Source organism: Mixophyes fleayi, chromosome 2 (genome assembly GCF_038048845.1).
Source record: "Mixophyes fleayi isolate aMixFle1 chromosome 2, aMixFle1.hap1, whole genome shotgun sequence".
In the NCBI taxonomy this organism is placed as follows: domain Eukaryota; kingdom Metazoa; phylum Chordata; class Amphibia; order Anura; family Limnodynastidae; genus Mixophyes; species Mixophyes fleayi.
The window spans coordinates 81,373,034-81,386,658 of record NC_134403.1 but is presented as its reverse complement, the minus strand read 5'-3'; the positions used below and the strand labels follow the sequence as shown (position 1 = coordinate 81,386,658).

The following is a 13,625-nucleotide window of genomic DNA, read 5'->3' as shown; positions in this document are numbered from 1 at the left end:
CAATAGCCCAGAACTGGAAATCACCTCTAATTCCAGCACTCCCTAAAATTATTAACACGATCCAACATAGCTACAAAATGGAAACCAGAGGTTTTATTCTGTCTACAGGGGCTTCCTCCCCACTTGTTAAGTGGTTTATATGGTATGAGCTGCGGACCCTTTGTGGCGCCTTATAAGTCAAATATAATAATAATAGAAGTGTACAGTCATGGCAAATAGTTTTGAGAAGGATGCAACTATTATTTTTTACAAAGTCTGCTGCCTCAGTTTTTATGATGGAAATTTGCATATACTCCACAATGTCATGAAGTGTGATTAGATGAATTGCAATTCATTTTAAAGTCCCTCTTTGCCATGACAATGAACTTTATCCCAAAAATAACATTTCAACTGCATTTCAGCCCTGCCACAAAAGAACCAGCTCACATGAGATCAGGGATTCTCTCAATAACACAGGTCACAGTGTTGACGAGGACAAGACTTGAGAACACTCTGTCATGCTAATTGAATTAGAATAACAGATTGGAAGCTTTAAAAGGAGGGTGGGGGGGGGGGGGTGGCCTAGCAGCCATATGGGACGGTTGCACTCATCCTGAGCTCCGCACATAAAGTCTGAAAACCACTGATTATTGGCAACCTGTGGTCACCCCAACCACACAGAAAGACCTTAACACCTCAGGAGAGCTTGCCAGCCTATCTGATATTCTGGCGGCTGAAGCTGTCGACTGAACAGAGGACTGTGGGCTGACATCGGGAGGTTAACCCAGGCTTACAAAAGAGCCCCCACGGTCTGTCCGGTTATCGCTACACGGGCTGTCTGTCTCCTACCCTCCTCCAAAGATACCTCATCGCAGATCCACCCCATAGCCCTGAGAAGCTAAGAGGCGCCATGACTGAGACGGGTTGACTGCCCCCAACGGAGGACTACAGGGTTAGTGCCTTTCCTACCGTCTGTGACATAGAGGTGTTTGGCTTCCTTTTGTGTGCTCCATCTGTCTTCCGTGGACCGGGTGGTGTTGGCAGCACATGACCGTAAGTCCCCCGACGCCATCGCACTCTTCTCTTCCGGTGAGATGGTCTCTGCGGTGCCTGCTGGGAGTCGCTATGAGACGTGGAGGAAGGTGGAGCTGCATTGCGGTGGTAAGAGGGGATCTGCCTCCATACACACTTGCCCAATCCCAGTTACTCACCCTCAAACTCTTTTCTGCATGGCCACAATCTTCAGCGCTCAGGACCCAGCGTGACTTGCCATTCGAATCCCGGCTTCTGAGTTGTGACAGCGGGGCTCTACTGCCATCTAGGGTTCAACCCACCGCACAGCTATTTTCTACTAGACTTACCAAGAGCTGCTTGTTTTAGTGTCCTGCCTTCAACTTACATTATCTGTGTAACTGGCATTCAAGAGCACCACCTCTATGTGTACTATCCATTAAGGCTGTGGTTGCCGCACTAGTGTTTGACACCCTGAATACAGCATCTTCGCCCCTGAGAGGAGTGGCCGGTCGCAGGCCTATTTCTGGCTTGGAGAGGGCTGGTTCTCATCCAAGCGAAGAGTAGAGAAGTGGCAAATTCGTTTCGACCGCTGAAGTTCATTGCTAATGAAAATCTGAGCATATCTGTGACACTCACAGGCATGTCATGCAATAAGATGCGTCCTGTTTGACTGTGCAATGGGAGACTTTCCCTTATTTAGATAATCTCAACATCACCTGTATTGTTTCTTCAATGAACCTATCTGGTTAGATTCTTACTACGTTGAACGCCAGAGATCCCAGAACCTTCTTCTAACTCATTCAAACTCTCTGGTCTTAATTACACACAACCTTAGGCCGGGTTCCTGCTATGGCTCCTAAAAGACATAAGGCCACTAAGGCGCCTTCTGCAGTTCAGTTCTCCAAGCCTCAGTCATCTCCTTCTGCGGGGGCGGTCCCCAAACATAAAGAACAAGCGGACTCTGGAGACAAAACAGCTTCTCCGGCTATTTTCCAATACCCATCTTCCTCAGCTCTGTCACAAATAGACCCTGATGCCCCGACTACCATCAAATCCATGCAATTAATGTTCGACTCGTTTAAGGCTGAGGTATTCTCTGAAATGCATTCCTCGATACGAGAAGTCAAAGCGCAAGTGGCGATGGTATGTGGGAGAACCTCTCACATTGAAGACAAGATGGAAGAGCTGGTGGCATCTCATAATGAGCTCATTACCTCACAAGAGAAGTTAGAAACTTACGTATTTAATATGTCTGATAAGCTGGCGGACGTGGAAGATCGTCCCCGGAGAAACAATCTTAAACTGAGGCGCATTCCTGAGTCCATTTCCATTTCGGAGCTTCTGTATTTTGCCAAAGATTTGTATAAAAAATTACTCCCTTTTGCTTCTGATCATGATCTATTGCTGGACTGCATCCACAGACTCCCAAGACCAAGATCGGGTCTGGGAACAACACCTCATGACACATTCATGCGGGTCCACTTTTATCATATTACAGAAAGGATTCCACGACCGGATAGAACACCGGCAGCTGAAGAGATTCTACAAAATCTTCAACTATTTCCAGATTTCTCTCCGGCCACTGTAGCTAAATGACGCTCATTTTAACCTATCACCAAAGCACTTAGAGATCAGCAAATTCAGTACCGCTGGGGTTTCCCGGTTAATCTTATCAATCAACGTTATAATTCTACTCATGTGATTGCTTCAGTAGAAGAGGGTATTCAACTACTACATTCTGTGAATCGAGCCTCTTGCCAAATTGTAGAGCATAGATCTCTGGTTGGTGAGCAGATCAAGAACTGATCAGAATTTTTTTTTTTTAGGAAGATTTTCTTGTTGTCACTCTGTGTACACTATGTTATATTTTTTTCAGCTATATTTCTTCCCAGTTAACGCAGGATTTTCTGTGTCTCTAGAAACATTAATTTTACAGGTGATTTGGTGTTTGCTGTTTTTTGGTTTTTTTTCTCACTCAATTGTTGCTGTTTTTGGGTGGGTACTCCCATTCTAGGGCCATGTCCCCACAGTTACTGATTTTGCCAGATGTTTTCCCCCTCTGGCAACTAATTTAACCCCAGGACTGGGGTTATTTATGTCTATTTTTTTGTCCTGCCTTTCCTTCCCCCCTCATTCCTTTCCCTTTCCTTCTTTGGTCCCCCCCCCCTTCCCCAGGCAAGTACATCTATCTTTTTGCTATTGTTATCGTTCTCATGATGTTATCCAGGTCCTCTCCTCAATTAAAAGTTCTTATCAGTAAATGTAAGGGGATTAAATTTTTCGGCTAAACGATGTTTAGCACTATCATTTTTTCACAAACAAAAAGCTGATATTATTTCAGTTTAAGAAACGCACTTTTTAGCTAAATCTCCCCCTATTTTTAAAGACCATAGATTCCCGCTATCTTTCACTGCAAATGCCCCTTTTAAACGTAATGGAGTGGCCCTTTTTTTTAGTTCCAAATCCAACTTTATCCTCCAATCCAGCATTGAAGACAAAAATGGTAGATATCTTATTGTAGTGGGTTCATTAGATGGTAAACTAGTTACGATTGTCTCTCTTTATGCTCCCAATTCGAGACAAGTTCCTTTCCTTAGATCCACGTTACGGGATATAGAAAAACATAAATAGGGTACTCTCATTATAATGGGAGATTTCAATATTGTAGTTGACCCCAAATTAGACAGATTTTCACAAGCCTCTGCTCGTCCAATAGACAATAATATGGGTCCCTCAGATGCTTTTGCTAGGCTGTTGGCAGAGTTCGGGCTTTATGATGTTTGGAGGACTCTGCCCTGTTGGAACGTAGCTATATGTACTTTTCCTCGGTGCATAACTCTTATTCTCAAATTGACTTGATTCTGTCAGATAAATGGTCTCTGCAGAATACTAAGTCAGTGAAGATCCTCCCGATATCATAGTCCGATCATGCAACGATAGTCTGGACTTGGCGATTGCCCCAACAAGTGATCCCTCCAGGTGCATGGCGATTGTCCCCTTACCTTTTGAAACTGCTAGAAGCGAAGCTTGCTCTTAAGGAAACGCTTGAGATGTATACTGCTACCAACTCTCCGGGGGACACCTCTGTATTTAACTTCTGGTGCATGATTAAAGCTGTAATGCGTTAATTCAGACATTAAAATTTATGCTAAATTGATCGCTAACAGACTAAACCTCCTTATTTCGTCTTTGATCCACCCGGATCAGGTTGGTTGTGTTCTTGGGAGACAAGCCTCCTGATAACACAAGTAGGACATTCAATATTATCGAACTAGCTAATAAGTCCCATCACGAATTGTTAATCATGTCATTAGATGCGGATAAGGCCTTTAAAAGGCTACATTGGGGCTACATGAGTGGGATCTTGCCCGGTTTGGTTTCAGTGGGGAGATACTCAAATCCATATTAACTCTGTATAAGGACTCCTCAGCATTTTTAGCAACGGCTTCACTTCAGATAAAGTTACACTGTCAAATGGTATCCGACAAGGATGTCTCTTCTGTTTCCTCTTCACACATTATGTGGTTGGCCTGGACTCAATATGTTTTCAAAAATCAAGCCTTGCCTGTCTCATTGAGCTCCCCTCTTTCTCTGTCCCCGCCGCAGTAATTTCTAGAAGATGTTGTACTCTCTGTAACTCAAATGACTATAAACATGTTAAGGAGATGAGTTTTGTATTTGTATTTTTCTTGATCATATTGATATGTACTCCTTTTCCTCCCTACCCCTCTTCCCTCTTCCTTCCCCATACCCTGATACTTTATTGGTTTTGTTTTTGTGTGCATACCCTCTAAGCTATAAAAGCTCTAATAAAAAGGAGGGTGGTATTTGAAATCATTGTTCTTTCTCTATTATCCATGGTTATCTGCAAGGAAACTCGTGCAGTCTTCATTGTTTTGCACAAAATGGGCTTCACAAGCAAGGATATTGCTGCAAGATTGCACCTAAATAAATCATTTATCAGATCATCAAGAACTTCAAGGAGAGAGGTTCAATAGTTGTGAAGAAGGCTTTGGGGCACCCAAGAAAGTCCAGCAAGATCCTGGACCACCTCCCAAAGTTGATTCAGCTGTGTGATCGGGGCACCAACAGGGCAGAACTTGCTCAGGAATGGCAGCAGGCAGGTGTGAGTGCATCTGCATGCACAGTGAGGCCAAGACTTTTGGAGGATGGCCTGGTATCAAGAAGGCCAGCCAAAGAAGCCACTTCTCTCCGGGAAAAGAATTAGAGACAAACTGACATTCTGCAAAAGGTACAGGGATTGGACTGCTGAGGACTGGGGTAAAGTCATTTTCTCTGATAAATCCCCTTTCAGATTGTTTGGGGCATCTAAAAAAAACGCTTGTCCGTAGAAGGAAAGGTGAGCACTACCATCAGTTTTGTGTCATGCCAACAGTAAAGCATCCTGAGACCATTCATGTGTGGGGTTGCTTCTCTGCCAAGGGAGTGGGCTCACTCACAATTTTACCTAAGAACACACCCATGTATAAAGAATGGTACCTAAACATCCTCCAAGAGCAACTTCTCCCAACCACCCAAGAACAGTTTGGTGACGAATAATGCCTTTTTCAGCATGATGGAGCACCTTGCCATAAGGCAAAAGTGATAACTAAGTGGCTCCGGAATGAAAACATCGAAATTTTGGGTTCATGGCTGTGACAGGATGGACCGCCTATGCCACACTGTCTGTTGCTGCTGGGAACCAGCTAGGCTTGCTTTGCCACCGTTCCCTTTCGTTATCCTTAAAGCGCCCTCTTGCGGCAGTAGGAGGAGATTACGAATGCTGCCACCACTGGGCTCCTTACCGGCATCCAGTATTGGGTTTCTTCTGGGTAACACGCTGCGAGTGTACCCCGTTACTGGCATACCTGGGCTGGTACTCCTGACCTTTTACTATGGATCATGGGTGCTGTGGATGGATCCCCCCTGGCCTATCACATTGACCAGAGCTGCAGGGTAGCAGGCAGAGCGGTGGTACTGGAAAAGCTGGGTCCAACCTCAGAAACGGCCGGAGAATGGATTAGATTTAGGTTCTAATCTGCAGGCTACAGGAATACAGAAATATTGAAGATGTTTTCAAGCAGGTCTTTGAAGCAAGGGATGTTTATTTGCTCTCACAATGGTTGAAGGCACCAGTGATCAGGTCAGATGAAGCAAGAAGAAATTTCAGTGTACAAGACAGTGCTTTTTATACTGATTTGGACACAGGCTATTTTTAGAATCAGGATACAATGTGTTTACACAAACATGGATTTACATGCATTGCAAAGCCATCAATATTTACACTTATCTATGAAATCCTAGAGATGCTTTGATGTCCTGCATCGGGTTTTCAGATGCAGAGAATCTAGAAGCCAGTCTTAATTAAAAGTCCCTGCCTTCAATGTTGGACCTTCACACATCAAAACATCTAATTAGCATGGGGCCCCTCTTCAGACAGTCCAAAATACACATTCCCAAATAAAGGTACAAACGCCAAACAAGCCACTTCCCCACATCACAACACACAAAAGACTTCCATCCACAAAGGCTTATTGTATCAGATATATACCTTAAGAAATAATGCATCTCCTCTAGCAAGGTTAAACAAGAAACAAATTTCTTCCCCTGGTCTTAGAAATTAAGGATTTCCCTTACCAAAATATACACAATATCAAAAAGAAGTGCATGTGCAATTATATAAATAAGTGCCCTCTACGCTATTTACTTTAAATAAATTTATACCAGAAGTTATTTATCAGTGACCCAGTCACAATGACCAAGAAACTCCCCAGACCTTAATCCCATTCAGAACTTGTGGTCAATCCTCAAGAGGCGGGTGGACAAACAAAAACCCACAAATTCTGACAATCTCTTAAGCATTGATTAGGCAAGAATGGGCGGCCATCAGTCAGTATGTGGCCCAGAAGTTGATTGACAGCATGTCAAGGCATATTGCAGAGGTCTTCAAAAAGAAGGTTCAACACTGCAAATATTGACTCTTTGCATAAACTTAATGTAACTATCAATAAAAGCCTTTGACACTTATGAAATGCTTGCAGTTTTACTTCAGTATATCATAGCAACATCTGACAAATGGTCTAAAAACACAGAGGCAGCAAACTTTGTGAAAACCAATACTTGTGTCATTCTCAAAACTTTTGGCCATTGTCTTTAATGCAGTGACAGTATCGCGATTTACAGGTTAGTGGAAAACACATTCAGATGAAAGGCAAAACTACATTAAGGGGGGTATTCAATTGTTAGCGTTAACGAAAAAAAACGAGCGCTCAAAAAATCTTAGCGTTAATATGGTAATTACTCGCGGAATTTCAGCTCGCCAGGGAGCGGCGAGCTGAAATTCCACGAGTAAACTACCGCAATATTACCGTATAAGCGGTAATATTTTTTGAGCGCTCGTTTTTTTTCGTTAACGCTAACAATTGAATACCCCCCTAATAAAGAAATAATTTTAAATATGTAACATTTATTTTTTGATTACTTTTCTTGTTGTGCTGCCAAACAGTATATAATATTTAATGTCTATATAAATACAAATGAATACATTTTCTGATTTATTCAAAAGCATTTATTTTTAGATTTAGGTATATAATCATTTGACTTCAAGCCATTCAGGTTATTTATATGTTTCTCTGTGCCCCTCACCCACAGACCATCTGGAACATGTGACTGAAATGTGATAACACAAGACTAATTGTTTTTTCCAGTCTTGTACTGTACTCCTGTAATTAGTCTATAGGAGGCATGTGCTGAAATGGAAGTCAACTATTTAATTATTTGGGAGTGAATGATAAGTTGGTGCTGTATGGATGTAGTCACATGTCTCTAAAATTTGCAGTAATTACAGGCATCTCCCTCAGTGCTGTGTGCTGATGACAATTGCACAAAGTGAGCCACAACTGCTGCCCAAATTGCAGCTACAAATTGTGTTCAGTAAAAAAGCTGCAATTGCAGGCATATACAAAGATGCAAGATATGTCAAAATTTGTTTTGCTTAAACACGCACACAATCATCATCATCATCACCATTTATTTGTATAGCGCCACTAATTCCGCAGCCCTGTACAGAGAACTCACTCACATCAGTCCCTGCCCCATTGGAGCTTACAGTCTAAATTTCCTAACATACACACACAGATACTAAGGTCAATTTTGAAAGTGGCCAATTAACCTACCAGTATGTTTTTGGAATGTGGGAGAAAACCAGAGCACCCGGAGGAAACCCACGCAAACACGGGGAGAGCAAACTCCACACAGATAAGGCCATGTTCGGGAATTGAACTCATGACCCCAGCGCTGTGAGGCAGAAGTGCTAACCATTTAGCCACCGTGCTGCCCAATAGCATAATGTATATGAAACAAAGGGAGCACCTGTCAGTATCAATGGATAACTTACAGACAGCCAATCACAAGTGGTTTGCTATTGCTGATAACCACCATCCTCATCCGCTATTTGCACCTGACTTTAGCCAGCAGCAAATAGCATGGCTTAGTCAAGCATATATGTTTCTGTGTTATGGTCTGCACTTGTTCACAACTGCTCTTACATGCCTTTACTGTGCTCGGCATACATTAGAATGCCCCTTTCCTCCCGCAATCTGGCTCTCCAGGTAAGGAGAGCCAGAAACATGCAAATCTGTGCAGGTGTATTTGCATGTGACCACTTTTCTGGGTATGTGCAGAGCAATTTCATGTAAGATATGCTGCACAAACTGAAATAGTGCAGAAATGTATAAGAACAGAACGGTATTAATATTTTACAATTATTTTATTAAATAGTGAAATACAGTCATCACATTCCATATCACATCCCATATGTGAAATAGCTCTGCGCATGCTTAGAAATGGACTTTATGCCAATGAGCACGAGCAGTTGCATGTAATTCATGTCAGAATGCAAATGGCACTTACTATGATTTGAGAGGTGGAATATGGGAGGGGAAGGGCGTGCGAACATAGGAAATTTACAGTATGAGCATACTGACACAGATGCCACTGATTTAAGTCCTGTGTTTCTCATAAGTACGCTTATCTTCAGCCATATAATTTGCACCCACTATAGGGCAGTTGTACATGCCAACTGATAGTGATGGCTGTAACAGCATAGTCTTTGATTTAAAAAGTACACATATGCGCACCACTAGCTAGCACAGAACATTTGCATAAGTAAGATAAACTATAATAATGCATTGTATGTATGGTACTAAATACAATTTACTCCTTGCTAACAACCTAAAACAAAAACATTAGAGGTTCCAGCACAGTTTTCTCACAGCAAAGACCAGGCTTCCTCTCACAGAGGCTCTGCAGTCCCTTTCCCCAGGTAGTAGGAGAGTGAATTCACTGTCTAGCAGCCTTTTAAACACAGCTCACAGGTGCCAACATTATTTAGTCTGACAACAGAACAGAAGACCTGGACTGGGCCTTGTAAATGGAGTCCACCCTTCTCTCTCCATTTACACCCCAGGGACCCTTACCAGGTTTTCCCTAAAGCTGAGCATCTCTCAGGAAGCATTTCCCAAATATAAGCACTCTCCCTGGGTTTTTAAAACATGTAGGTTAGAAACCTGCAAACATTATTCCAGTGTCTGACACAAAATATAACAATTAATGATCTAATTCCCTTTAACAGCGCTCAATACTCCCAAATAAGTAAAACTTGTTTCAACACAATAAGGTCCAATTAGAATTTTTGTAGCAGCTCCTGCTTTCCACTGCTCCATGACCCACTGTGGATGATTCTGAAATCAAATAAAATGTAGGGAAAAGGGCGCTCATAGTGTAGTCTATTATACACCATTATTGTTGATCTAATGAAAAGCAGCATACATTTTCCAAAACAATATTATGTTTATCTGTTGGTGACGTATTTAAGGCCCATTGTTCCTCGTTGAGTCAAAATAACCAGATACAGTGTCAAAAAGGACAGCACCACATGAATAAAACCAACAAACAATGTTTATTCTAAAATAACAATTAAAATCCTTACAATGGGTAAAAAATCAGAAGCTAATCTGTGCAGGAGGCGGCTTCAAATCCAATGATAAAGTCTCTTTGTGTCTGGACGCCGTTAGCGATGTAACACCGATGCAGAGGTGGCCTTGTTACAAAAGACTGCTGGCAATAAGTCCATAAAACTGTGAGGACAAATTTTGCTCCTATAACTTTGACAAAGCATGTGCTGAGTATATATTAGGGGGGTTTACTCAAATATTATGGTTATAATACAATAATTGTATAGTACAGTATGCACAAAGTATATGTCCCAGCATGCCGATACTTTTCCTATCTTGAATTCTCTTGTAATCAATTGAGAAGGTCTTAATGAATGGGAAATAAGATTAAAAAAGAACATATTTAGTTATAAATATATATCAGGTTATAACAAATGCAGAATCTCTGTGAAAAGCTGCTTGTTATGTTGTTTGATTTAGTGCTGTGAGGTAGTTTCATTCCTAACAAATCATATTAAATGTTATCTCTTTATTCATACAGGGTCTGAATCATTAAGGCACGTAAATGTCGATATGTGCTGTATTTTGCATAAAAACGCTCTGTGCATGCCCAGGAATTTACTATACATCAGAGAACGCAGCAACGTTCAATTCATCTTCGAGCACAAGGGACCCTTACTACAGGCAACAATTTCAGGGGAGGAACCGGGAGGGGAGTGGGCGTATGCACATAGTCAATGTACAGTAAGGGCGTGCCAAACTCCAGCGTATCCTGCAACTTCCGATTGTAGCTTTGGGCATCTCTAAGGTACGTGTTTTTCTGTTGTATCACTTGCACTAGCCACAGGTCTGGTATAAGTGAAAGTGGTATTAGTGATGACGATCGCGTATGCATGCTGGAACATGTGTTTACAATCAAGATCAACTTTAAAAATGCATTTTATTTACAGAAGACATAAGAGTTGTCCTAGACCCATATTCATCAAAAGACATATCTTTACATCCACTCCTTGTTAAATACAGATGTGCATATACCCATTCAATGTGCATTGTTTTCTAAAAAGCTCAATACGTTAATTTTGTGTGCCTTAATGAATCAGGCTCATAGACATTGGGTGGGCCCCCTAGCCATCCAGGCCTGCATCCGCTAAAACATGAATTCATACACCAGTGACATTCACTACATAAAATATATGGTGGATTAGTGGTTAGCACTGGGGTCATGAGTTCACTTTCCAACCATGGCCTTATCTGTGTGGAGTTTGTATGTTCTCGTTGTGTTTGCCTGGGTTTCCTCCGGGTGCTCCGGTTTTCTCCCACAATTCAAAAACATACTAACATTAACTGGCTGCTATCAAATTGACTCTATTCTGCCTGTGTGTGTGTTAGGGAATTTAGACTGTAGCTCTATTGGGGCAGGGACTGATGTGCATTCTCTGTACAGCACTGCGGAATTAGTGGCGCCTATATTAATAAATAAATAAATAAATGATGATGATGATGATGATACATCCCTATATTTTAAAAGCAAACTAGGGACAAAATGAGTCCCATTCATGATCTGTCCAAACCATGCCCAAGATCCATCAAAACATTACCCAGATCTGCCCAACCAAATCCACATTCTGGCAAAGACACACCCAGTTTCAATGCCAATATTGCCACTATTAGGGGGTATAGATAAAGGGGGGCAATGAAAAGTCTGTTGTCAGTGGTGCCACAGTTGTAGTCAGACTAGCACTTATTCTAAATACATACAACACCAGTAGGTCCTGAGAAAAAGTTAGTTAGATGCTTGAACATCCATAGCAAAGTGCACCTGAATGGGCTGAGAAGAAACATTTAGAACTAGATACACTTGGCCTGATTCATTAAGGAAAGTAAGGTAAAAAATTTAGTAAGTTTTCTCCTGGACAAAAACACATGATAATGCAAGGAGTACAAGTTTGTTTATTATTTTGCACATAAGATATATACTGTCTGTTTTTTTCATGTATTACACAAATACTTAATAGCTTATTTGTACACTGAAATTTAAAAATTGATCTAGGATATGTTATATCCCAATTATAAATCTTTCCTCACATTTTAAATTTACCTCCCCCTCCAAAACCACATGGTTTTGCCAAGGTTCAAAGTTACTTTTATTGCTTTACTTTCCTTAATGAATCAGACCTCTATTTCTCAAACCATCCCCTATAATAGGACACTGGTTGTAAGGAGATACCATGGGGAAATAGTAAAAGCCAGCTAAATGAAAAAACAATAGCACATTACATTTATTAGTATAAAGCATAAAGACAGCATTAAGAGCAACTATTAGCCTGAAGATAAAGATTAATCAGCACTATATCACAATAAGTTATAAAACATGACATCACAGAGGCTTGCTTGGGTCATAATAGTAAGTAGACATAATAAAGAGCAGTGTGAGTTTTGTCAAACAAGGAGCAGATGTAATAGAGAAAAGGTGGCAAGAACCAGGTGCAATTATGCATAAGATTTAGAAGTTGTGCCTAATATCAATTGGAAGAATAATACCATGAATCAACAGCAAAGTTATAGACCAGAGCCAAGAAGTGAACTAGAGATTCTAAGGATTGACCGTGCCCGGCTGCTGTCTGAGAGTGCAGAGCTGCGTAAGATGGTGGGGCTGTTGCAGGAAAACCTGGAACTACGTAGAACTCTCAGAAAACATGAATTGAAGATGCACAGTATATCCATGCTAGGAAGCTATTGCTCCAAGAACAGAGGTATGTGGTGCCTATGTATGATTTTTGCCATGGTTGAATTAAGAATTAAAACAAGGATCCAATGCCTCAATTTGCAAAATAATAAAAGGTAACTTTTTGGTGCTTGATTATTAAATGTTCTTTCTATAACCATGTAGTAAACATTTGCACAAGATACAGTATCTGGTAAGAACCAATGTTATTACAATACTTAATTCACACCAAAACTCTTAGGGTAGATTTATCAAACCTAAAAATGAAAAGTGGAGACAATACCCATAGCAACCAATCACATTTTAGTCATCATTTTCTAGAATGTACTAGATGAATTATAGCAAGAATCTGATTGGTTGCTATGGGCAATACCTCCACTTTTTGATAAATCTATGAATAACTAACCTTAGGGGCATATTTTTAGCACTGTCGATAATGGCAGTGCTAAAAAAATTATAATTACGACAATTTATTGATAAACTATCTGGGGCATCTAAGCGATACTCTTATGACCTGGCAATTCTGTCCCATAGTGGTAGGGGTTAACCTACGGCTTTGCTGGATCAATGTGACTGGACATCTGGACATGCACAGTGGAACAGTGCTATTGCTGATTGCTGATGATGTTCCCCTCAAAGTCCTTTTGGGCTGAAACACCCACCTTTGGCAACCAAGTATTTATGGTTCGGGCTGGGCAGAGCTGGAAACCAATGTAAGCTCACTCCCAAAGTTAACCAATGCCAAGAAAAAATTTTGGTTGATAAGCACAGTCTGATGGAACAAACAAGGACTTCCTGATGTGGGACTTATGATATAACAGTTTGGATAAGCAGGCCCAACCTGCGCAATAGTCCATGGGTTTCATTAGTTTAGGACACTTGACACTGAAGTGGCCTGGATCACACATTCAAAACACTTTGGATTAGACACCTTTGTAACTGGTCCTCTGTCA

General features: G+C 41.2%; 1 protein-coding gene across 4 annotated transcripts in view; it reads left to right on the top strand.

Annotated features, from left to right (window-relative positions):
- Window positions 1–12,387: 12,387 nt before the first annotated feature.
- LOC142140167 (speriolin-like protein) overlaps window positions 12,388–13,625 on the top strand; it is a 52,407-nt gene continuing 51,169 nt past the window's right edge. For all 4 annotated transcript variants that reach the window (XM_075198019.1, XM_075198018.1, XM_075198017.1 and 1 more), the window contains exon 1: window positions 12,388–12,700. In XM_075198019.1, the coding sequence (XP_075054120.1) occupies window positions 12,490–12,700 (211 nt within the window). In that variant the 5' untranslated portion in view covers window positions 12,388–12,489. The remainder of the gene's footprint in view (window positions 12,701–13,625) is intronic.